Source organism: Dromiciops gliroides, chromosome 6 (assembly GCF_019393635.1).
Source record: "Dromiciops gliroides isolate mDroGli1 chromosome 6, mDroGli1.pri, whole genome shotgun sequence".
Lineage (NCBI taxonomy): Eukaryota > Metazoa > Chordata > Mammalia > Microbiotheria > Microbiotheriidae > Dromiciops > Dromiciops gliroides.
The window spans coordinates 211522481-211547904 of record NC_057866.1 but is presented as its reverse complement, the minus strand read 5'-3'; the positions used below and the strand labels follow the sequence as shown (position 1 = coordinate 211547904).

The window sequence follows — 25424 nt, the reverse complement described above, 5'->3', positions numbered from 1 at the left end:
TCCTTGTTAATGGACTCATCCATTACAAATGTGTCTGTAACAGCTTTGGTAATGCTACGCTGGTTATTTTAGGTGAGAGACCAAGATGTGCCGGTCAAGCGCAGCTTTGCCAGAGTGATTGTCAATGTCAGTGACACGAATGACCATGCACCTTGGTTCACCAGCTCATCTTACCAAGGGCGAGTTTATGAGTCGGCTGCGATCGGATCTGTGGTGTTGCAGGTTACAGCCCTAGACAAGGATAAAGGAGAAAATGCTGAAGTTTTGTATTCTATTGAATCAGGTATGTTTACAGTGGCCTAGAGATTTTTCTATTTAGCTTAAGTTCACCGGACTGTTATTCTCCTCCCATGCCCACCCTCTTCATCCTCTAAACTTACTGCCACTTGATGAAAAACATTTAAATGACACATCTGCATTTATCTTAAGTATAGGTTGAACCCATTTTCATCAGCCTACTTTCTCTTTTTGAGAAACAAGGAGGATGTTTCTTGTTTTCTTAACCCTTTCTTTTTTACTTATTTATTTATTTTGGTGGGACAATGAGGGTTAAGTGACTTGCCCAAGGTCCCACAGCTACTAAGTGTCAAGTGTCTGAGGCCAGATTTGAACTCAGGTCCTCCTGAATCCAGGGCCAGTGCTTTATCTACTGCACCATCTAGCTGCCCCCATTCTTAACCCTGTCAAAAGAAAATATGAGACAAGAATCTGGACCATTAACAAATAATTTTCCCTTTTGGGGTATTTAAATTTGGACATATGGGGCAGCTAGATGGCGCAGTGGATAAGCACTGGCCCTGGATTCAGGAGTACCTGAGTTCAAATCAGGCCTCAAACACTTACTAGCTGTGTGAACCTGGGCAAGTCACTTAACCCCAATTGCCTCACCAAAAAAATAAATAAATAAATAAATTTGGGCATAGTAGGAGATTTGTCTAACAAAGGATTTTGAGATTGATATTATTCTATTCTCCCTATGCCCAGACCTCCCAGAAACCATCAGGGTCAGAATGTCATGCTAGCAGTTAGATGGTGACAAGGCTAGTTAGGCTGTGATCTCCTCAAGGGCAGGGATTGTCTTTTTCCTTTTATTGTGTGCCCAGATCTTGGCACAATGCATGGTACAAGTAGGTGCTTAATTAATATTTTATTGACTGATCAGGATGGAAATTCCTTGGCACAGTAAATCAGGTGGATCTGTAAGAAAGGCAAGAAGGCAGTAAACATACTGTGGGACTAGTTCAGCCAAGGACTTAAGTCCAGTGAGGTCAGCTCTGCCAGGAGCAGGTAGGATGGTGCCTCTGTTCATGCAGGTAAGTAGTTTGGAATCTGGAAGGTCAGAGGGGTTGCTGTAAAAGGTCAGTGACCACTGATGCTCCTAGGGAAGAATCTGTATGCTCTCTGCCTGCTGATATGGGTGGTCCCGGGCCTCTGAGCTTCTCATAACAACAGACTCTCAGTCAAGGTATCCCCAAAGTCTTGCTGTACCTTTAAGCCTTAATGGCTTAAAGTCTTTGAAAAGCAGCATGGCATAGCTGGTAGTGAGCTGACTTCAGAGTCAGGAAACCCTGGGTTCAAATCACACACCAGACATAGACAGACTGGGTGATCCTGACCAAGTGACCTCACCTCTCAGTGCCTCAGATAGCTAAGACTATAAATTATAGAGTAAGTGCCTATCAGAATTGGTAGGGGGCATTAAATTCATTGTGCTAATGAAATCATAGGTCCAGCTCCCTCCCACATTACTTTGCAAAGCCCTTTAAGACATCTTATTTGAAAGCTAATAATGTGACACTGGCTGCAATCTTTTCCCAAGTTGATATATTGGAAATAATTATTCAAGTGCCTTATTGTTGTTACACTGTTACCTAATAGCAGGGCCAGTGACTGTGAAGTTTATTGAAAAGTAGGAGATAGGGAATTTTACACTGAAGTGGGGGGGGTGGCAGAATGGGAGGGAGAGAGGGAGAGGATTCAAAGCCTATGGAAGAATAGTTTTCCCCAGTCTCTTTGTTTTGTTTTGTTTTGTTGTGCGGAGCAATGAGGGTTAAGTGACTTACCCAGGGTCACACAGCTAGTAAGTGTCAAGTGTCTGAGGCTGGATTTGAACTCAGGTCCTCTTGAATCCAGGGCCAGTGCTTTATCTACTACACCACCTAGCTGCCCTGTCTCTTAAAGAACGTTTAATACACTGATGTCGGGGCTCAGAGCCTCCTCAGTTACACTGGCATTAGGAGTTTAGAGTATTACCTGCAGGTGAATCTTGCCTCTAATTTGAGGTAGGGACAGAGATGATGGGGTTACCTAAGATTGATAGGATACAGTCCATGTTTTAGTATTTTTCTTGGCCAGTTTGTTTTCCTCAGCGCCACTCCTAAGTTAACTGAAGCTGGTTACTTTATAAGTCATTTCAGAGCTTGTGAAGAAGACAGTTCTTCCTGCCTAATCATTTTCTCCCTTTTATAATGATTGTGGAGAATTAGGGTCCCTTTTTCTGAACATTCCTTCTCCGTCTATACCTGTCCAGATTTTGTATTTATGCATTTTTCCCTTAGGCCTAAGGACTAATTGAGACATAGACCTTCCCTATGTATCATCATAGAATCAAAATTAAGTAAATAGGAGTTAGGGATCATAACGAAATCTTTATTAATTGGGTATGGGTGGATGGCTTTATTACTTAATCTGTTTAAAGCCCAGTTTTCATTTATATTATTCCCAAACATTCCCAAAATAGAAGGCATTACTCCCAAGAAGTGTAATAATGGTGCCTTTAATGGAACTTTTATAAAAATATATTCTAGTTTAGAATCCGTACCTTTGAATTGAGGCAAGTTGGCTTCAGCCTTCCAGAAATGTAGCACCTAGACCAATGTCTAGGACTAGCATTCCTCTGGTGCATTCTTGAGCATTCCAGCAGAATAATTTGGACACAAACACAAACAGACTGAATTTTCGTAGGAGTAAATGTTAAACTTTTCCTTGGATTTGCTTTTGCATAATTGTTAACAACTGGGAGGTTCAGATATGACGGCTGGTGCTGAAACATATGGTAAGCACATTCTTTAGATGTTTGCAATGGCTGATAGGATTCGTAATCTGGTATTCCAAGACTGGAGCTATGTCCAAATTCAAAGTTAATAGAAAAAAAGATAATAAATCAACAACCTACTCGTGCATCATTTGAACATTTTTTTTTTTTAGAAAAAGCCATTGTTAAGGATTTGAGAATATAAAAGATATTTTCATGGTCCTACACAGTTACTTTCTAGGAAGCAGCTGCTATTTAAATTGTAGCTCAAATTTTAGTGTGTATCTGTTGGCATCATCTGCATTGTAAAATCTATTTTATTCTATTCACGCAAAGGATTTATTCATAAACACCCACTTCTGATACACATCTTGTGGCACTCATTAATGTTCAGAAGACAAGTGTTAATAATAATAATAGTTGACATTTATTTAGCACTCTTAAGTTTTGAAAAGAATTTTACATACATGATCTCATTTAGAATAATCCTTATTATACAGAGGAGAAAACTAGGCTGAGTGAGGTTGTGCATCTGTGTTCCAGTCTATCACATAACTAGCGTTAGAAGAGGATTTGAATCCAGGTCTCTCTTGATTCCAGCATGTTGTCCAGTAAATCACAGTGTTTCTCCTCAAGGATGTGACCTTTGTGGTTTTTTTTGTTTGTTTTTTTTTGTTTTGTTTTTTTTTTAGTGAGGCAATTGGGGTTAAGTGACTTGCCCAGGGTCACCCAGCTAGTAAGTGTTAAGTGACTGAGGCCGGATTTGAACTCAGGTACTCCTGACTCCAGGGCCGGTGCTCTATCCACTTCGCCATCTAGCTGCCCCGACCTTTGTGTTTTGAAAAGGTTGACAGTAGAAGGGCCAAATGTATGAACTAATTCAAGGGGAATCATCAGTTCATAGGAAATCTTAGAATCCATTTGCAGGAAACTTTCATCTTGTTTTGTGTCCTGGACACCTTTGATGTTTTGGTGAATCCTATGGACCCCTTTTCAGAATAAGGTTTTTAAATGCATAATATAAAATACAGAGAATTTCAAAGGAAGTGAATTCCATTGAAATAATTATCAGATCAGATTTTTTTTAAAAAAAGATCACAGACCAAAGTAAAGAATCCCATATCTAACCTAACCTCATTTTATAGTTGAAAAAATTGAGAGCCCAAGTGACTTTTCCAGGATCATACTTAAAATACTCACCTTAGACAGAATTTGAACTCAGATCCTCAGAGTCCAGAGCTCTTTCCACTTTACAAAACTGATCCTTGAGGAAGAAACAGTTATCCAAAAGACATTTTCATGATTTGTTGAATTTTCACTGGAGATAATGTAAAAATAACTTTTCTCCTATAGTTTTGTTTGTTCATTTTAAATTGTTCAAATGAGGACAATTTTGTTTCGGTCAATACTTTAGAACCATTTCCAGTTTCGATATTGTTGCATCATTGTAGCACCTTGCCTAGGAGTGATATATCATAAATATCACTAAATCTCTCTTTATTATATCAGGTTTCTTTATGAAAATGTAATTATAGTAAATACAGTCAGGGTTAGTCAGTTAAAATATAATCACTCAATAAATGAACACATTTATTGAGTGTTTACCACATTCCTGGCACTAGGAGGGAGGTGGAAGGCTGTTCTAAATATGATTGGCAGAATAAATTTTAGATAAGTATCTTATCTTAAAGTGTTGAGTGACAGAATCTATTCCTTTAAATTAATATAACTGAAGTGCATTCAGTCATGTTAAAGATAATAAAGTACAGCTCTATAGTAAAATAAACTTGTTATCCTAAGAAGTTAGGTGTTCTAAATAATGTAAATAGGCTCAAGAATGGTTTAGATTAATTACTGAATAGCTTGGTACTGAATTTAGGAAAGTAGGGATAATTTAGAATACTTCCTAACCAATGTTAATCATCAGCAACAGAACATTGAACTCGACTTAATCATTTTGGCCTGGTATGGTATCTTGTATATTATGTTTGTAATTTATAGAGAAAATATGAAAAGTATGTCTGGCATGATAAGACGAACTTTCAGTACATTTTCTGTGGATTAAAAAAGAAGGAAGAAAAATCTCCCATTCCAATACTGAATACTTTGAATATTCCTATGTCAGTTTGGTTTTTAAATGTGTATTTCAGATTCTTGTAAGTATCTTTTCTGGTCTTAACTTTTCATTCTTTCTTTTTTGCTCTATTAGACTGAACTTCTTGAGAGTGGAGACTATTTATTTTTTCCTTTCTTTGTATCCCCACATTAGCATAGTGCCTGACACATAGTAGGTGCTCACTAAATACTTATTGACTGACTGATCTTTGCCTTTTTTCCCTCTAAAATATACATGTAGTAATACTTTCTTTTTCTTTCTTTCTTTTTTTTTTTTTGCAGGGAATATTGGGAATTCCTTTACTATCGATCCTATATTAGGTTCTATAAAGACTGCCAAAGAGCTTGACCGAAGTAACCAAGGAGAATATGATTTGATGGTGAAAGCTACAGACAAAGGGAATCCTCCACTCAGTGAAATGACTTCAGTGCACATCTTTGTCACTGTCTCTGATAATGCCATCCCCAGGTTTACCGCTAAAGAATACTCTACTGAAATAAGTGAAACTGCTTCCATTGGTAGCTTTATCGGGATAGTCAGTGCACATAGTCAGTCATCTGTGGTGTATGAAATAAAAGATGGAAACATAGGCGATGCTTTTGACATTAACCCCAACTCAGGTGTTATCATCACTCAAAAAGTTCTGGATTTCGAAACTCTCCCCTTTTACACCCTCATAGTTCAAGGAACGAACATGGCTGGTCTGTCTGCTAATACGACCGTTTGGGTGCATCTTCAAGATGAGAATGACAACGTGCCAGTCTTTATGCAGGCAGAATACACAGGACTCATCAGTGAATCAGCTTCAATCAGTAGTGTGGTCTTAACAGACAAAAATGTCCCACTAGTCATTCGAGCTACAGATGCCGATAAGGAATCAAATGCTTTGCTTGTTTATCAGATTGTCGAGCCCTCTGCCCACAAATATTTTGCCATCGACTCAAGTACTGGCGCCATTCGAACTGTACTTAGCTTGGATTACGAGGAAGCACATATTTTCCACTTTACGGTGCAAGTCCACGACATGGGAACCCCACGTTTATTTGCAGAGCATGCGGCCAATGTGACGATACATGTAATTGACATTAACGATTGCCCTCCCGTGTTCCCCAGAATGCTATATGAAACATCTATTTTGGTGCCCACATACAAAGGAGTAAAAGTCATCACAGTAAACGCTACAGATGCTGATTCAGTTGCTTTTTCACAGTTGATGTATTCCATTCCTGAAGGCAACATTGGTGAGAAATTTCTAATAGATCCTAAGACTGGGACTATAACTGTCCAAAATGCAACCCAATTAAGAAGTAGATACGAGTTGACAGTGAGGGCTTCTGATGGCAGATTCACGAGCCACACCTCTGTAAAAATCAACGTGAAAGAAAGCAAAGAGAGTCCGCTGAAGTTTACCCAGAACTCCTACTCTGCAGTAGTGAAAGAGAATTCCACGGAGGCCAGAACCATCGCTGTTATTACTGCCATTGGGAATCAAATAAATAAGCCTTTGTTTTATCACATCCTCAACCCTGACAGCAGATTTAAAATAAGCCACACATCCGGAGTGCTCTCAACCACAGGCATACCGTTTGATCGTGAGCAACAAGAGGCTTTTGATGTAGTTGTAGAAGTGACAGAAGAACATAAGCCCTCGGTGGTGGCACACATCGTGGTGAGAGTCGTCATAGAAGACCAAAACGATAATGCACCCGTGTTTGTCAACCTTCCTTATTATGCTGTTGTCAAAGTTGATGCCGAGGTGGGCCACGTCATCCGTAGTGTGACTGCTGTCGACAAAGACGTTGGTAGAAATGGGGAAGTGCACTATTACCTCAAGGAACACCATGAACACTTCCAGATTGGGCCTTCTGGTGAAATCTCCTTGAAAAAGAAGTTTGAGCCAGACACCTTAAATAAGGAGTATCTCATCACCATAGTAGCCAAAGATGGCGGCGACCCGGCTTTCTCTACTGAAGTCATTGTGCCAATTACAGTTATGAACAAAGCCATGCCTATTTTTGAAAAGGCCTTTTACAGTGCTGAGATCCCTGAGAATATCCAGTTGCATAGCCCAGTTGTCCATGTACAAGCCAACAGCCCAGAAGGCCTTAAGGTCTTTTACAGCATTACAGATGGAGATCCATTTAGTCAGTTTACTATCAACTTCAATACTGGAGTTATAAATGTCATAGCTCCTTTGGATTTTGAATCTCACCCCGCATATAAATTAAGCATCCGAGCGACTGACTCCTTGACTGGGGTTCACGCTGAGGTGTTTCTTGACATCATTGTTGAAGATGTCAATGATAACCCTCCTGTCTTTGCACAGCAGTTGTACGCTACGACCCTGTCCGAGGCGGCTGTGATCGGAATGTCTGTTGTTCAAGTTCAGGCTACGGATTCAGATTCTGCACCCAACAGGGGGATTTCTTATCATTTGTTTGGGAACCATAGCAAAAGTCCTGACCATTTCCATATAGATAGCAGCAGTGGTCTTATTTCATTGGTGAGAACCCTGGACTATGAGGAGACTCAGCAGCACAAACTGCTGGTGAGGGCTATTGATAGCGGCATGCCCCCATTGAGTAGTGATGTGATCGTGATGGTGGAAGTCACTGATCTCAATGATAATCCACCATTATTTGACCAGCTCCTCTATGAAGCTAAAATAAGTGAGCAAGCCCCCCATGGACATTTTGTGACCTGTATTAAAGCCTATGATGCAGACGGTTCAGACATCGACAAACTGGAATATTCCATCCTGTCGGGTAACGAGCATAAGAATTTTGCAATTGATAGCAAGACAGGCATAATCACCCTTTCAAACCCACGCCGACAGACCTTAAAGCCATTTTACAATATTAATGTCTCTGTGTCTGATGGCGTGTTCAGGAGCTCAGCCCAGGTCGAGATTATTGTAATCCAAGCCAATTTGCATAGCCCCGTTTTCATGCAAAATGAATATGAAGTAGAATTGGCTGAAAATGCCCCTTTGCAGACCCTGGTGATCGAAGTCAAAGCAACTGATGAGGATTCTGGAATTTATGGTCAGGTTACTTACCATATTGTAAATGACTTTGCCAGAGACAGATTTTACACAAATGAGCGGGGACAGATATTTACCTCAGAAAAGCTTGACCGAGAAACCTCAGGAGAAAAGGTCATTGCAATTCGACTGATGGCCAAGGATGCTGGAGGAAAGGTTGCCTTCTGCACCATCAATGTGATCCTTACAGATGATAACGATAATGCTCCTCAATTCCGAGCAACCAAGTACAGAGTGAATATTGGCTCTGATGCCGCCAAAGGCACCTCTGTCATCAAAGTGCTTGCATCAGATGCCGATGAGGGCTCCAATGCAGACATCACATACTCCATAGAAGCGGATTCTGAAAGTGTCCAGGAGAATCTGGAAATCAACAAACTCCTTGGAATCATCACAACAAAAGAAAGCCTGGTTGGCTTAGAAAATGAGGTTTTCACTTTCTTTGTGAGAGCAATGGATGGTGGGTCTCCCCCCAAAGAATCTGTTGTTCCGGTTTATGTGAAAATCCTCCCCCCAGAAACTCCGCTGCCCAAATTTTCAGAGCCTTTTTACACCTATACGGTCTCAGAAGACCTGCCTATTGGAACTGAAATAGATGTTATCAGAGTAGATCATAGTCAGCCCGTGTTATACAGCTTAACCAAAGGGAATACACCTGAGAGCAATGGGGGCGAAGTCTTTGTCATCGACAAACACAGTGGGAAACTGAAACTAGAGAAGAGTCTTGATCACGAGACGACAAAATGGTACCAGTTTTCAGTGGTTGCCCAAAGCACCCATGAAGACTCTGAAGTTGTGTCTTCTGTAGACATCAGTATTCAGGTGAAAGATGCTAATGATAACAGTCCGGTCTTAGAGTCCAACCCATATGAAGCATTTATTGTTGAAAACCTGCCAGGGGGAAGTAAAGTCATCCAAGTCAAGGCAACTGATCTTGATTCAGGAACCAACGGCCAAATCCTCTATAGTTTAGACCAGTCACAAAGCTTGGATGTCATTGAGTCTTTTGCCATAGATATGGAAACTGGGTGGATTACAACTCTTAAGGAACTTGATCATGAAAAGAAAGACAAATACCACATCACAGTGGTTGCATCTGATTATGGGGAGAAAGTTCAGCTGTCTTCCACAGCAGTTGTGGAAATTTCTGTAACAGATGTGAATGACAACCCTCCACGCTTCACTGCAGAAATTTACAAAGGGACTGTGAGTGAAGATGACCCACCTGGTGGTGTCATTGCTATATTAAGCACCACTGATGCTGATACCGAAGAGATTAACAGACAAGTGACTTATTATATAACAGGTAAAAAAAAAAAGACATAATTGTTTAATAAATGCAGTCAAATTTTACAAAGTCAATGAATCACAGTTTTCAGGGATCAAAAATTCTGGAGAAACAAATTATATGCTAATGGGCACCAAAGAGAAGGTTCTAGTTGTAAAATTCATTATAAATAATTGGAAAGAACACCTTTTAAAATATATTTCAGATTCCATCATGGTATTTTTATTGCCTGTACAGGGTTTAAATTTGTTTTATTAGATTGCATTTCATTTTTTTATTGCTCCCCACATTTCAATGAAATATATACTTCTCCTGTAATAAATGATATGATGATTTTTAATAGCAAAACTGCAGATGGATGGCAGCATAAATGAATCTTCAGTAGCATTTGTGCTTCCTTTTTGGGTCCCACACTAGATATTAAAAGCATTGCTTTAATGTGTGCCCCCAGCACCTAGCAGTGTTGACACTCAGTAGGCACTTAAATAAATGCATGTCATTTGATTAGTGCTGCATTCATTTTTTGACACAAAGGTAAAAAAAATATTTACGTTATGTTTTCATTTGCAAAAATATGTTCAACTCTTTAAACAAAACAGACTTGACTACCCTCTGTATAATTAACTTTATGTCTTATTTCAGTTAATTTAACAACATAATTTTCCCCTTCCTTGACAATATAGGGGGAGATCCATTAGGACAATTTGCAGTTGAAAATATACAGAATGAATGGAAAGTCTACGTGAAGAAACCTCTAGATAGGGAAAAAAAAGACAGCTATCTTCTCACCATTACTGCAACAGATGGTGCCTTTTCTTCAAAAGCCATAGTGGAAGTGAAAGTCCTCGATGCAAATGACAACAGCCCCATTTGTGAAAAGGTATGAAATCTACCCACTGAATGCATTCAGCATCTATCTAAAAGTGAGTGTTGTGCTTAGTCCTTTAATTATTCACGGATGAAGAAACAGGAATCTCTTACAACATACTGACCCCTCCAAGTAAATAGTTGGCCCTTCATTCTATTATACCAAAAGACAAAGTAAATCCATGTGATGAATTGTCATTGGATGGTTTATCTGAGAAGACAGCAGTTTTCATGCCTATTTACCATCTTCAGTTATGAGCACTGGGTTCTGGGCCTGGCTTTGGGAAGAGTTAATGGCTTGTCCTTAGTCTTGCACTAAAATCCTCCATTTTTGTAGTATGTCATGGAATGGAAGTGATCCTGGGTTCTCAAAGTCTAAACTAGCATAGTATCAGCTTCAGCAGGTCCTTTAATTAATTAATTAGTTTGTTTGTTTATTTATTTTTTGCAGGGCAATGGGGGTTAAGTGACTTGCCCAGGGCCACACAGCTAATAAGTGTTGAGTGTCTGCGGCCAGATTTGAACTCAGGTCCTCCTGAATCCAGGGCCGGTGCTTTATCCGCTACACCACCTAGCCGCCCCCAGCAGGTCTTTTTCAATAAAAGTGGCTTCAGTCTGGAGCATTGGGAAAGACTGTGTGCCTTTTATCTGAAGACCACCCCAGTTGAGATGTTCTTCACCTAAGGGTTGACCAGTAGGGAAAGAATTCATTTTCAAACCAGAAACTTGAGTAGACCAGTGAATTAAGTGGTAGAAAGATTAGAAGCTTTACTGGTGGAGAGACAACCTGCCTCTCTTTGTTGAAAGCAAGGTCCTTTCAAAGTAGTCTAGAACTAAGTCTAAACTTAATAGTTTAGGGGAGTTAATATCGCAGATTTTATTTTTTCTTCAATCCGATTTGAGTAGAGAAGAAGGCAGACATCACAGGTGGGGTAGAAATAGAAGATGCTTCAGGACTGCTTCTGTAAATGTTCTCTAGCTCTGAAAAATAGATATCACCATGTCAGTCCCTTACAGCCTTTGGAGATCATCAAATTCAACTCCCTGATTTTACAAAGAAACAATCTCAAACCCAGAGAATGGAAATAGCATGCCCTAAGACCAAGGCATTTTTTGGACAGTGTCAGAACTAGAACCCAGTACCCCAAATTGGTAATGGAGGACAGGCACCACGACTTTAATTTGATTTTATGAACTATCCAACAGAAGTTTACTAAGTATATTTAATTTGCCTGTATGAAGGAGAGTCGAGAAAAGAAATAAATCATTTGGCAAGATCATACTACTATATTAAAAAAAAAGTTTACACATTTTGTCATCATTGTTTATTTAGTGCTTCAAATTAAGCAGAAATTGAGTCCTTATGCCAGACAGGACATTGCCAAATGTTGCTGGATTACAGAGTTGAGCTGAAAGTAAAACGGTGTTTGGGCCTGGAGTCAGAAGACCTGAGTTTGAATTCATCCTTAGACACTAGTTATGTGATACTAGGCAAGTCAACCTCTGCCTGTCTCAGTTTCCTCATCTGTAAATTGGTGATAATAGTAGTACCCACCTCCCAGGGTTGTTGTGAGCATCACATGAGATCCTATTTGTAAGTGGCTTAGCATAGTCCCTGCCACATAGTAAGTACTTAATAAATTGCATGTTTCCTTTTATTCTTGCTTCTCCTTCCTCAGTTTCCTCTGCAACATTTTGTCTGGACATTTGCTTCTCCTCTATTTACACTATTACTTTTGTAATATTTGTTTCTGTCCTTGTGTATCCATCCCACCCCCTACCCAAAAGTGTTGTAAGGTCTTTGAGAATAGTGGCCTACCCAGCTATTTTTCATTTTGGCATCCTAAATGTCTAGCACAGTGCCTGGTACATTATGGTACCTAATAGGTGCTTAACAAATGATGGTTGAGTTAAATTGAAGCAAATCAAACACAGCCCTTGCTGACAGGAACATTGTAGAGGAGCTTGGTTTAAAAATCCACTGATGTACGGCTTTAGCAAGTCATCAGGTCATTGATTTGGAGTGGGGAAGGACCTTAGAATTCCTCTAGTTCCAACCCCTTCCTTTTATAATGGAGGAGAATAAAGCCCAAAGAATTTAAGTAACTTTTTTGGGCTTACTCAGGTGGCAGAATTTGGGTTCAGACCCAGATCCCCTAGTTTGATGCTCTTTCAATTTCCTTATCAGTAAAATGGGGGAAGACATGGGAAATCATAATGCTTGTACTGCATACTGCAGTACACTTTGGTTACCTTGAAGCACTATGGCAGTGTAAGTTATCATAACCTAATTGCTGGAAATAGTGTGTAAGTGGAGAAAGAGAAATAACGACACGAAGCAGGGTAGAATAAGCACCAGACTGATATTATAGGCCCAGAATTCTGTAGGAGTTTAGAGGAAAGAGTCATCACTGAAGACCAACAAAGGAAAGAATTCCCTGTGGGTGGTCTTTGAGCCGGGCCTCAAAGGAAGATGAAGACTTAGACAAGAAAAAGCTAGGATTCCAAGTAGAGTGAAGGACTTTAGAAAAAATATGGCAGAAATGTGCCTGAAGTATTTGGAGAATGATGGATAGTCAAGATTGGCTGACGTTAAGGATTCATGTCGGAATAATGAGACTCAGTGAGCATCAGTAAGAGAACTACTTTGCATTGGAAAGAGTCCCCTTGAAGGTAGAAAATGCCTATTTGTTGTGGATCTGGCAATGGGTTTACCTTTCTTTCTCCAACCACTCTCTGCAACAGGAGCTGAAGCTCCACACAACATGACATAGGTTGGGAATTGGCTCAAGAGTATGGCAGAAGGTAGGAGTGTAGTTCCATGTCTTTTAGGTTTTTTCACAATTGATCCCAATTTAATCAAGTAAAATGTTCAGTATTTACAAATGTCTTCTTGATTTTATAGAACTGAACTCAGAAAAATCTAGACTTCGTGTGTATATTGTTTACACTATAAGCTCCAAAACATCTAGAACTAGTGATAGTTGTATATGTGTACATGATTATAAAAATAAATAAGGTTTTTTATGGTTATAAATATTCAGTATTTACTTTTGTACAAAATATAATTGGGCAAAAGAGGCTACTTAAGATTTCTCTTAAGATCACTAGGATATAGCTAAGTAATAAACGGCGTTAACAGATTAGGTTATCCAAAACTTTTTTTGATTAGCACCTGTATTTTCATTGGTCCAGAGACCTACTCCTTAGCAGACTCTTTCCATCAATGCAGATTGGGTTCCGGAGATGAAGGGACTTACCCAGGGTCACATACTAGCGGTATATGTCAGACTTGGGGCTTCAACTGAGGTCTCCTTGACTATGAGGCTGACTCTCTATGTTCTACACCAGTACCACTTTCTGTCCAAAATATATCCTGAAATGTAAATGCAAATTTGAACTTCTGGTAAAAAATCATCCTCAGAGCTGCCCCACTGCTTATTGTGTTCTGTAGTTCCTAATTGGATGAAGTTTATCGCGTGTATAATAATGTTAATTGACTTGCTTAATAGTGTAGAGTGAGAAAAATGTTGTAGAGATTTTTATTTTTTGGCAGGTAATCTCCTAGTCGTGTCTTATGAAGTGTCACTAAAAATGACTCAGATGTTTCTCTCTCACCCCAATCACAAGTTCATTTTTTTTCCCTTTCAAATGTTTTAGAGTGCCTATTCAGATACAATTCCTGAAGATATCGTTCCTGGGAAACTAATCCTGCAGGTCTCTGCTGTAGATGCAGATATCCGTTCCAATGCGGAAATTACTTACACGTTGTCTGGCCCTGGTGCAGAAAAATTCAAACTAAATGCAGATACAGGTAAAAGCAATTGGCTGCAACTGAACTGCAGCTTCTAACAAAGTCAAATACAAATTAGGTCATTCCCAACAGTCTTACCGGTAACTCTCTTGGTTTTTTTTATATTTTTTTTGATGTTAAATAAATGACATTTTTTAAAGTCTAAAAGTCCATGGGGGGAAAAATAGTTAAATAACAAAAGAACAATCCCATGAGATCATAATTTAAATTTCCTTTGACTTTATATTAACTTACTCTTTTTCTTTCAAGTTAAAAGTCATACCTTACGTTTGCTGCTTTGCCTCTTTTATTGCTGATATTCTTCATTATTTTGACTTTATTGTCTCTCCTGAGGAGAAACATGATACATCAATTAGCCATCATAAACATGTAATTTGGAATACTCACAATTAAAATAACAAATGGTATTTAATTTGGTTTTTAATTGCTGCCATCTTCGCCCTTCCTAATTTTCCTTCATTAAAATAGTCTATCACTAAAACTATCCTTGTTAGATATCTTCTCTCAGAACTGGTCATAAGCATACAAATCTGGACTTCTTGAGTGGATCTCATGATTCTATTACATGCAAAAATTTAGGTGTTGGTTAACTTCCATAGATACTTTACTGATGGAAATAAGTTGGAAATAAGTATAGGCGCTTGCTTTGAATCTTTAAGATTAAAACCCCCAGCAACAGACATAATTTGTGAACCTGGGACTGGCCAGGCTGGTGCAGCTCTTCACTTGGGCACTGACAAAATTGTTCACCAAAGGAAGGCCATTTATTCAGCTAGTGCTCGTGTAGAAGCAAAGCTGGGGCAGGGGGAGCGGTGGATAGACACAATGTTATAGATGACTAGGGCAGAATTTCTCTTCAAGTTCCAAGTGAGTCTCTTTCTTTAGCATGTCTTGTTTGGTTTTTAGGTGAATTGAAAACAGTTTCCCCCCTGGATCGTGAGCAACAAGCAGTTTATAATCTTTTGATCAAGGCTACAGACGGAGGAGGGCGATTCTGCCAGATGAGTGTTGTCTTCACGTTGGAAGATGTCAATGATAATGCCCCAGAATTCTCAGCTGATCCATATGCCATTACAGTGTTTGAAAACACTGAGCCCAAGACACCGTTGACGAGAGTGCAGGCCACTGATGCAGATGCAGGTATATTAGTAATAACGGAGTAGAGAAGAAGCTAGTGGTGCAGTGGATAGAGCACTGGGCTTGAAATCAGGAAGACTTGAATTGAAATCCATCCTCAAACACCTACTAGCTGTGTGACCTTGGGCAAAATCACTTAAACCTCTGTGTGCCTCAGTTTCCTCAACTATAAAATGGGGATTATGATAGGACCTAACTTCCAGGGGGTTTGTGAGAATCAAATAAGATAATATGTGTAAAGATCATCGAGTACATAGAGGTGCTATATAAATAGCACCTCCTTTCTCTCCCCTATTGGATCATGACTGAAAGGGACCTTGGAGTTCATCGGTTCCTTTCTTTATTTCTTAGGTGAAGAAACTAAAGTGTCGTAATGAATGAAACATTGGACTTTGAGTCCAGAAATTTAAATCCTGCCTCAGATTGCTCCCATACTAGCTAGCTATCACTGTGGGCAAGCCAAGTCGGAAAGGTGTTTATTAAGCACCACCTATGGGCCAGGCATTTTGCTAGGTCCTTGTGTTACAAAGACAGTGACACAGAGCACTGCACTCGGGGTGACCTAGGTTTATATCCTGACTTGCTCCTTGCTAGTTCTGTTATGTAAGTCATTTAATTCCTCAGAGTGTCAGTCTTGTCATCTGTAAAATGGAGATGAAAATGCTTTTGCTGTCCACCTCACAGCACTGTTTTGAAGAAAAGTGTTTTGTGAACCTTCAAACACTCTAAAAAAATGTGAATTTTCGTCATCCTGCTTGGCATCTCATGCCTGAGCTTTGAATGACGTGCAAAGTGCTTTGAGAGCCTTGAAGCACCATATAAATGGGAGTTGTTATTATGGAGAATTTAGAGTTCCTTTTATAGGAGAATGACAGGAGCAAATTATGTCTTTCAGTATTTAACAACACCAGACTTTGAGAAATGTCAAATTTCATGAAGCAGGTTGTAATATCTTTTAAGAACAGTGCTGCAGGTCATGGCAGTTTAATTTCAAAGCATTTTGACATGAAGTTAAAGTTATATGTTTCTTGAATGCAGCACTGAAGTGTCTGAGAACGGCAAAGAGGGCAATTACTCATCAGTAAAATTAGTTAATATACTGAATTATTAAGGGCGGCTGGCTCTGTAGTATGTCTTGGAATTTGGCATCATGCTGTACTTCAGATTTCCAAAGAGCCAGGTGTTTTCTCAGTGTGTTATTTGTAATTCTTATACAGATCAGGAAAAGTTGGTTAGTATTGACCAGTAGTTACAAGTATAATAAGCCTGGTTGATTGTCCTTTGTTCTCAAAAAGGACCAATCACTATGTTGGGGTCAAGATAGTGTCCAACCGTGGCTGATCACACCAGTATGAGCTTGGAAGGCTTGGGGTATATTCTCTAAATTGTCTAAATTTAGAGATAAGCCTAAGATTAACTTTGATATAAATATTATCTCCTTTTACATTTAAAAAAAAACCCTTGCTTTTGCACAGTCATTCAAATTCCCCACTTCCCTTAGACTTTTGAAGAAGAGCACATGTATAGCCTTTATCTGATTGCTTATCACCTTAGAGAGGGGGATGAGAAAGGATAGAATTTGGAACTCAAAACTTTAAATAAAAATGTTTATTTTTATAGAGCATCTTCCTCAATGTGCTTTTATTTTTATGCCTACACGCAAACATCTGTATGTATGTATTATATGTACATCTATGTATATAATTGTTATTTTTATTTTTGGCTAGGATTAAATCACAAGATTTCCTACTCATTGCTGAACTCTGCAGATGGGCAATTCTCCATTGATGAATCCTCTGGAATTATCCGATTGGAGAAGCCTTTGGACCGAGAGTTACAGGCGGTGTACAATCTGATTTTGAAAGCTGTAGATCAGGGTGTGCCAAGGAGGCTGACTGCTACCGGCACTGTTGTTGTCTCTGTTTTGGATATTAATGATAATCCACCTGTGTTTGAATATCGTGAGTATGGAGCCACGGTGCCTGAGGACATCCTCGTGGGAACAGAGGTTCTTCAGGTCTATGCGGCCAGCCGGGATATTGAAGCCAATGCAGAGATCACTTATGCAATCATCAGTGGCAATGAGCATGGGAAATTCAGTATTGATTCTACAACAGGTAACTTAGCCCCTGTCACAAATGGAAACCTTATATTAGTCCACCAAATAGTTGCCTTCTTATGGCTTGGCCTCTTAAATTATATGATGCATCATTTATATATTATATAATTATGTATTTTATATATAATATTTAGGCAAATTATACACTTATGTATTAATACCCTTGTGTGTGAGAGAGAGATAAGGCACTAAATGCATTCATTTTTTTAGCCTAAGTAGTAGTTGAAAAGGATTCAGGAAAAGTTTTTAAAAGTCTTAAATGATATGGTTAAAAAGAAAATAAATGTGTGTTGTGTCTGATTTGCTTAAAAAAACAACAGCCCCATGAGAAAATTAACTGTCATTGCAGTTAGAGCATTATTCAGTTAGACTTTTGCAAAGTTGCTTTCGTCAGGGCTGGAGGAATAGAGCTTAATTGAAAAGTTTCTCTCCTTAGTACCTGTTTTTCTCCATTGTGAACTCATTTGATAGGTAAATCAGACCTGCTGGTGAGTCATCAGTTTCATCCTCCGTAATCTAAGTTTCTATAGCAGGCAAGTGACTCTTCTCCAAGTGATGTGGTCCTTTATCTGTTAAAGCCTACCTCTAGCATTTGAATTACTCTGAATCATATTTTCCCATGGGCCACCAGTCAGGTCAGAGGGTGTGACATCTGAACACATTAAGTTGGGAAGTCTTGGGATAAACCACCCTCTAAAAGTAGCTGTGGTCCTCTCAAAATGTGGCCCAGTGAAAATCGATTTTCACTATTCTTGCCACAAGGTCTTTTTTTTTTAAGTTTAAGAGAATCAGTCAGTCAGTAAGCAGTAATTAACACCTTACTGCATGCCTGGCACTGTGCTAGGCAAAGCCAAAAATGCAAGATAACTTATACTACATGGAGAAATGACACATACACTGAGAAGTAAATGAAAGTAACATACAGAATAAGTACTAACTTCCCAGGTGGCACTAGCAGTTAGGGGACAAGGAAAGATTCCATGTGGATGGTAGCCCTTGCCTGAATTTCAAATACAGTAGAAGCCTTGTTTCATATTGGATCAGAAGATTGAAAGCTGAGAGGGACCTTAGAGATCTAATCCATCCCCCTTATTTTACCAGTGAGGAAACTGAGTCATCCTAGAGACATTGAGAGTGGGGATTGTTTCACTCTTTGAATTTGTATCCCAGCACTAGACTAGTGGTCTGGCACCTGGGAGAACCTTAATAAAAGTTTGTTGATTGCTTGGTAACAGAGATGGGACTGAACCTTTGACTATAAAGCCAAGGCCTCCCAATGACTCCAGTCTACTCCCCTATCTCTCAGTACATCCTCCCCCCACCCCCAAGAAGTTACTTTTCTTTCTTGCTTCACTGTTTCTGAAAAGGCACAAAAAGCTTTCCTGAACTCAAAACCTCTGACTCTTCCTTTTTCATCAGTCCTTATGTCTAGTCAGTTTCCAGCTTCTATCAGTTTCCTTGGGCTTGTCAATTTAGGATGGGAAGAGGCCTTGGAGGTAATCTAGGTCAACCCTCTCCCCCTTCCTTCTCTCCTTCCTTTCCTTTCCTTTCCTTTCCCTCTCTCCCTCCCTCCCTTCCTTCCTCCCTCCCTTCCTTCCTTCCTTCCTTCCTTCCTTCCTTCCTTCCTTCCTTCCTTCCTTCCTTCCTTCCTTCCTTCCTTCCTTCCTTCCTTCCTCCTCCCTCCCTCCCTCCCTCCCTCCCTCCCTCCCTCCCTCCCTCCCTCCCTCCCTCCCTCCCTCCCTCCCTCCCTTCCTTCCTGCCTTCCTTCCTGCCTTCCTTCCTTCCTTCCTGCCTGCCTTCCTGCCTGCCTTCCTTCCTGCCTTCCTTCCTCCCTCCCTCCCTCCCTCCCTCCCTTCCTTCCTTCCTTCCTTCCTTCCTTCCTTCCTTCCTTCCTTCCTTCCTTCCTTCCTTCCTTCCTGCCTGCCTGCCTGCCTGCCTGCCTGCCTGCCTGCCTGCCTGCCTGCCTGCCTGCCTGCCTGCCTGCCTGCCTGCCTTCCTTCCTGCCTGCCTGCCTGCCTGCCTTCCTGCCTGCCTTCCTTCCTGCCTGCCTTCCTGCCTGCCTTCCTGCCTGCCTTCCTTCCTGCCTGCCTTCCTTCCTGCCTTCCTTCCTGCCTTCCTCCCCCCTTCCCTCCCTTTATAAATGAAGAAACTAGAGGCCAGAGGAGTTAGTTGCCTGGCTCTTGTTAATAAATAATAAGTAATGGGGGCGGCTAGGTGGCGCAGTGAATAAAGCACCAGCCCTGGAGTCAGGAGGACCTGAGTTCAAATCTGGCCTCAGACACTTGACACTTACTAGCTGTGTGAACCTGGGCAAGTCACTTAACCTCCATTGCCCTGCAAAAAAAAAAAAAAGTAATGGAGCTAGAATTCGAAGTTGGGTTCTTGAACTCTAAATCTAGCTTCCATTTCTCTGCATGACATTGCCTCTATCCCCTTCTTTCCACTCCCACTAGAAGTACCTAGTTCAGGTCTTCATGACTTCTCTCAGTGATTGTCATTACTGGTGTTCTAGCCTTTAATTTCTTCCTTCTCCAATCCATCCTTTATTGTTCCCTGCATAATCTTTTTAATGCATTGCTCACATCACATTCAGTGATTCTTCATTGATTATCAGATAAAATATTACTCAAGGCCTTGTGCTGGGCCCCAACTTCAGCCTTCCTTTTTGGTTTTGTCTTACATTGTCTCCCTTCAGAAAACCTGCAGCCCAGCCCAAGTGGATCACACACCATCGTTTATTCTCCTGCTACCCAATCTCATCTCCAGGCTTTTGCTTACAGCTATCCCTCATGCCACAAAAAAATGAAAGATAAATGAAAAGCACATTAGGCATTTGCTTTGTACCCAGCTCTAGAACTTACCCTCTTATTGGGGAGACAGCACTTTAAAAAAACCTTTCAGCTGCAGAGTTAGATAGGAAGACCCCAGAGTCCCAGGGGTTCATAGTGGGTGGTTGGCAAGCCCTAAGGGTCTTCAGGAAAGGTTATATGCCACTGATCAAGGCTTTGGAAGACATGGGGAGGGGGGCAGATGATAAGCCCTGGAGAACATTCATTTTTCCAGAAAGATAATAGCCTCCTTTTATTGGACCTGTGTGAACAGCCATGTCTGGTGCTCAGGAGATAGTGGGCCGGGGGATGTAAGCGGAAGCAGGGATTCCGGGCTCCCTCCTGCAGGGGTGAGTGTGGAGGGGGGTGATGGCATTCAGCCAGGAGGAGACAGAGTGAAAAGCAGCATTGAAAATAAGATTAGGAAGGAAGGATCCCGGGATACTTAAGACCTAAAGTGGAGTGTGGGTGGCCTGGGGAGAGGCGAGACAGAACCCTCCTTCCTCCACATCTTGAGGCAGGGGAGGGGAGAAGAAACATTCCTTCTGATGGTAGGCTTCTTCCCGCTACCATGGCATGTAGATGATCTGGATTCAGGATGAAAGAATGCACTGTTACCCTGTCCCAGTTGGTTGAAATCTTTCCCTTCAAGAACCAATTCAGGTACCATCTCTCCTATGAAATCTTTCCTCATGACTTCAATTGAAAGTGATTTCTCTCTAGAGTTTTATACATAGTCCTTTGTCTCAGACTCACCTGGACATTTATCACATACAACCTTGTATTTTAGCTTTCTGCATGGATATTTTATCTATGTTTAAATTTTATCCTCTTATTTTGTAAAGCTCCCTCCTTAAAGGCAAGGGGCTGTGTCAGTCAGTCTGACAGCAAGTGTTTCTCTAAGCCTTTGCATATGGGTCAAGCACTGTACTAAGAAATAGTGACTAATTTTGTATCATCTGATCCCCAATTCTTTAGCATAATCCTTGCAGACACTTGGTACTTAGATAATGTATTATCTGGCCCTGGCCTCTCCGGGTTGATTACATGCCACAGCCAAGCTAGCTTTCTTGCTGTATCCCTTACGTGACATCCCACCTCCCATCTTGCCATGGACTCTTTCCCATGCCTCAAGTCTTCCCCCTCTTTGTTTCTACCATTTGTAACTCTCTTCAGGCGCTCTCCTCTTAAAGAGACCTCTCCAGATTCTTCTACTTGTCAGTGTTCCCCATATTTATTTTTCATATAACCTTAATTTGCTTATCTGTGAAGATGCTGTGTCTCTCCTAGTATCAATACAGAACTCTGAAGGCTGGAGGTGTCCCACTTTTATATTTGTATTCCAAGCATCTAGCATAGCACCTGACACATAGCAGGCTCTTAATAAGTGCTTGTTGATTGATTCATTGTTGAATGCAATTGAGTATCAGTCAGAGACAGAGCCTAGAGAATAGTTTAAATGTAATAAAGTAAGAATTATCATGAAAATGGGGGACAAAAGTAAGCAGGTAAGAGACAAAGAACATTTCTAGAGGAATGTTTTCAGAGTACGCATTTGGAAATGAAACATTATATCTACTTGTAAAGAGACTAGTTTCTATAAAGATGTACCTGAATATTTTGATCTGGTTTAAAGACTTAAAAGTCACAAATTGAGAGAAAATTATCTTTTAACCCTATCTTAAAGTGGGGCACACTGTCCCAAATTTCAGGGTTCCCAGGTGGTACGATTTAAGGAAAGGCACATTCTACACTCCCCTGGTCTGTAAGTCGAGAGGAAATTATCTTAGTAGAAAGGTGTTGTCCCTTTTAACAACTTAAAAGTATTTCTATTTGATTTCCTTTATAGGAGCCATATTTATTATTGACAGCCTGGATTATGAAAGCTCTCATGAATATTACCTGACAGTCGAAGCCACAGATGGAGGCACACCTTCTCTGAGTGACGTCGCAACAGTGAATGTTAATGTCACAGATATCAATGATAACACCCCAGTATTCAGCCAGGATACCTATACTGCAGTGATCAGTGAAGACGCCGTTCTTGAACAGAGTGTTGTCACTGTAGGCATTACTCTCTTATTCCTCTCCTCTCCCCACCATCTTTGTAAGAGATTCCTATGAGATTATCTTGCTCACAAACCTTATGAGGACATTAGAAGATGATCAGTATATTAACTGACACTGGACCATATTTATATATACAACAAGTAGGGCATTGTGTGGCAAGGGAGATAGAGAGCTGGCCTTGGGGACAAGAAGACCCGGGTTCAAGCCTTGCCTCAGACGCTGACTGGCTCTGCCACCCTGGGCAAATCTCCTTCTCAGTGATTTGAGGTGTGTCTCTAACCCGTAAGTTGGAGAGAAGGTTCTGACCTCCATGGGTAGAAAGTTGCCTGACCCAGGAATTCCCTCTTAAAAAAAAAAAAAATCACAAGTCCAGATTCTGTCATGCTGTGTGTGTGTGTGTCTGTCTGTCTGTCTGTCTGTCTGTCTGTCCGTCTGTCCGTCTGTCCGTCTGTCCATCCATCCGTCTGTAATTCACTAGTGAAATACAGACTGTAATGGTGGGGTTTTTGGCTTTGAGAACACTGTTTCAGACAGCTGGCCGCCTTCTCTTAGGATAAGTGTGTTTGGTAGCACTCTGTCCATCTCAAGACCAATTTCTTTTTCTTTTTTTTCTTTTTTTTTGGCAGGGTAATGAGGGTTAAGTGACTTGCCCAGGGTCACACAGCTAGTGAGTGTCAAATGTCTGAGGCTGGATTTCAACTCAGGTCCTCCTGAATCCAGGGCTGGTGCTTTATCCACTGCGCCACCTAGCTGCCCCTCAAGGCCAATTTCTAAACGAGGTTTTGTGTTCTCTAGGTTATGGCGGATGATGCTGATGGCCCCTCAAACAGTCACATTCACTATTCAATCATAGATGGCAATCAGGGGAATCCCTTTACTATTGATCCTGTAAAAGGGGAAATTAAAGTGACTCAACTTCTAGACCGGGAAATGGTGAGAGAAACAGTTGTTTGTTTTGTTGTGTGAATTTTGTGGGTGGGGTAAAAGTCAAACAACAGACATACTTTTGGGGTACCAGCATTCTACCAGCCAAGAACTGTGCTTGGGGCTGTGCAAAGCACCACGATTTGTCCGCTCTCAGGGGTCTTAGAGCCTAGCTGGGGAGAGAAGCTACACACACCAGAAGAGAAATAGCAGTACCAAGTGTCAGATGAGAGGACGGGTGCACAAGCAGTCAGAACACTTGTGTAGGTAAGAAGTACTTCAAGTGCAGATAAAGAAAAGATCACTCCCAGAGGAAGTGGTCTAGGGAGGCTTCTTAGAGGAGAAGGCCTTTGACCTAGGACTTCAAAGAGGATTTGGGTTTAGAAAAGGAACAAATGGGGGAGAATATTCTAGAGGTGCAGAATTTGATCAGTTTCTGTTTGTAACATCAGGGAACTCATGACTCCCACAATTCCTATCTACCTTAGGCCTCTCTAAAGAAAGGTGACAAACTCCAGGGGGTGAATGAGGCATACATTTTCAGGCATGGATAATTTTGGTTTTTAACTGTACTAGAGTTTGTTCTATTTCTGGAGGGAGGGAACAAGGAGAATCTCTGCAAAGTGATAGAGGTGATTAATAAAATCTTTTAAATTATGTTCAGGAGATGAGGTCAGGGTCTATGTAGATGTCTCTGGAATGGTGGACTGGGGTAAGATTGTACCATTATTGTGCTGGAGACCAGCCTTCTTAAGTTCCTCCCATCATTCATTGAAAGGAAACGTAGATCATCCAGGGAAGAGTCAAGTGACACATCTTCTTCTTTGGACACCAGGGGGAAAAAAGTCTTTTTTTAAAAAATTATATTTTATTTTTTCTCCATTACATGTTAAAACAATTTTTTAAAAAAGTTTTGAGTTCCAAATTCTATTCTTCCTCCCTAAGACAGTAAGCAATCAGATATAGGTTATACCTGTGCAGTCTTACAAAGCATTCAGGGTAAAGAAGTCTTAACTCTTGACTCTTCTCCCAGATAATCTTGGGAGCAAGATCACAAGGTAGTAACAGAATCAAAGGCTAAAACTTCTGGGATAGATTAGACGGAGAAATTCTGTGTGAAGTTTATCTAGAAAGAATGTGAAAAAATACCCACACCTATTCAGCTGGTGCCTTGCTTGGGCCGGTTGACTCAGGAGGAGAATGGACATTCAAGATTCCTTGTCTATTTTTTTATTATTCCTTGTCTATTACATTAATAAGTTTTATTATTTTGTTTAATTCACTGTATATCAAGTTTTGTTTTCTACTCCTAAAAATTCTAATGGAAAGTATTTTGACTACATTGTGAACTGATGCAGGCTTTAGGGGCTTGTCTGAGAACTCCACTAATGTCCGTGGTATCTCTGTGGGAAGATAGGTACCACGTTCCAAGTAAATAACTGATAGGTGAACTTTAGAAACAGCACTTTTCTAGCCCAGGGACTGATGATTTATTTTATCAGTGTATAGGGAAAAGATTCTATTCTTGCTGGCTCTGCTTTTCCATTGGTTATATAGACTTCGGAGTTAAGATTGTAGATTTTTCTGGCTTAAAAAATGTGTTTGTCTGTTTTTCCAAAGATTTCAGGTTACACACTCACAGTCCAAGCCGCTGACAATGGCAGCCCACCCAGAGTCAACACAACCACTGTGAACATCGATGTATCTGATGTCAATGACAATCCTCCGGTTTTCTCAAAGGGCAACTATAGCATAATCATCCAGGTAATTTCACCAAGAGTCATCACGTAGAATCTGAATCAAAGGGAGAGAGTCCCCTCTGTCATAGCCTTAAGAAGTGGTCATCCAGGGCAGCTAGGGGGCGCAATAGATAGAGCACCGGCCCTGGAGTCAGGAGGACCTGAGTTCAAATCCGGCCTCAGACGCTTAACACTTACTAGCTGTGTGACCCTGGGCAAGTCACTTCACCCCCATTGCCTCACTAAAAAAAACAAAAGAAGTGGTCATCCAGCCTTTGCAATGTGACCTCCAGTGAAGGTGAATCTGTTACAGGCACAGGTGCAGACAGATCCACACAGATACACACGTGTGAATAAGCACATACACATACATGTGTTTTTAACACATAACAACCAACAACACTGCAGAACCTAACCCAGCATTCCACCTCCTGTCTCAGTGCCT

General features: G+C 40.6%; 1 protein-coding gene across 7 annotated transcripts in view; it reads left to right on the top strand.

Moving 5' to 3' along the window:
- Positions 1 to 25424, top strand: part of FAT1 (FAT atypical cadherin 1) — a 169644-nt gene that overhangs the window by 116299 nt on the left and 27921 nt on the right. For all 7 annotated transcript variants that reach the window (XM_043970380.1, XM_043970379.1, XM_043970376.1 and 4 more), the window contains 9 exons: positions 73 to 283; positions 5432 to 9499; positions 10165 to 10361; positions 14009 to 14162; positions 15069 to 15302; positions 17027 to 17416; positions 22096 to 22310; positions 23112 to 23249; positions 24861 to 25004. In XM_043970380.1, coding sequence (XP_043826315.1) covers positions 73 to 283; positions 5432 to 9499; positions 10165 to 10361; positions 14009 to 14162; positions 15069 to 15302; positions 17027 to 17416; positions 22096 to 22310; positions 23112 to 23249; positions 24861 to 25004 — 5751 coding nt within the window. The remainder of the gene's footprint in view (positions 1 to 72; positions 284 to 5431; positions 9500 to 10164; positions 10362 to 14008; positions 14163 to 15068; positions 15303 to 17026; positions 17417 to 22095; positions 22311 to 23111; positions 23250 to 24860; positions 25005 to 25424) is intronic.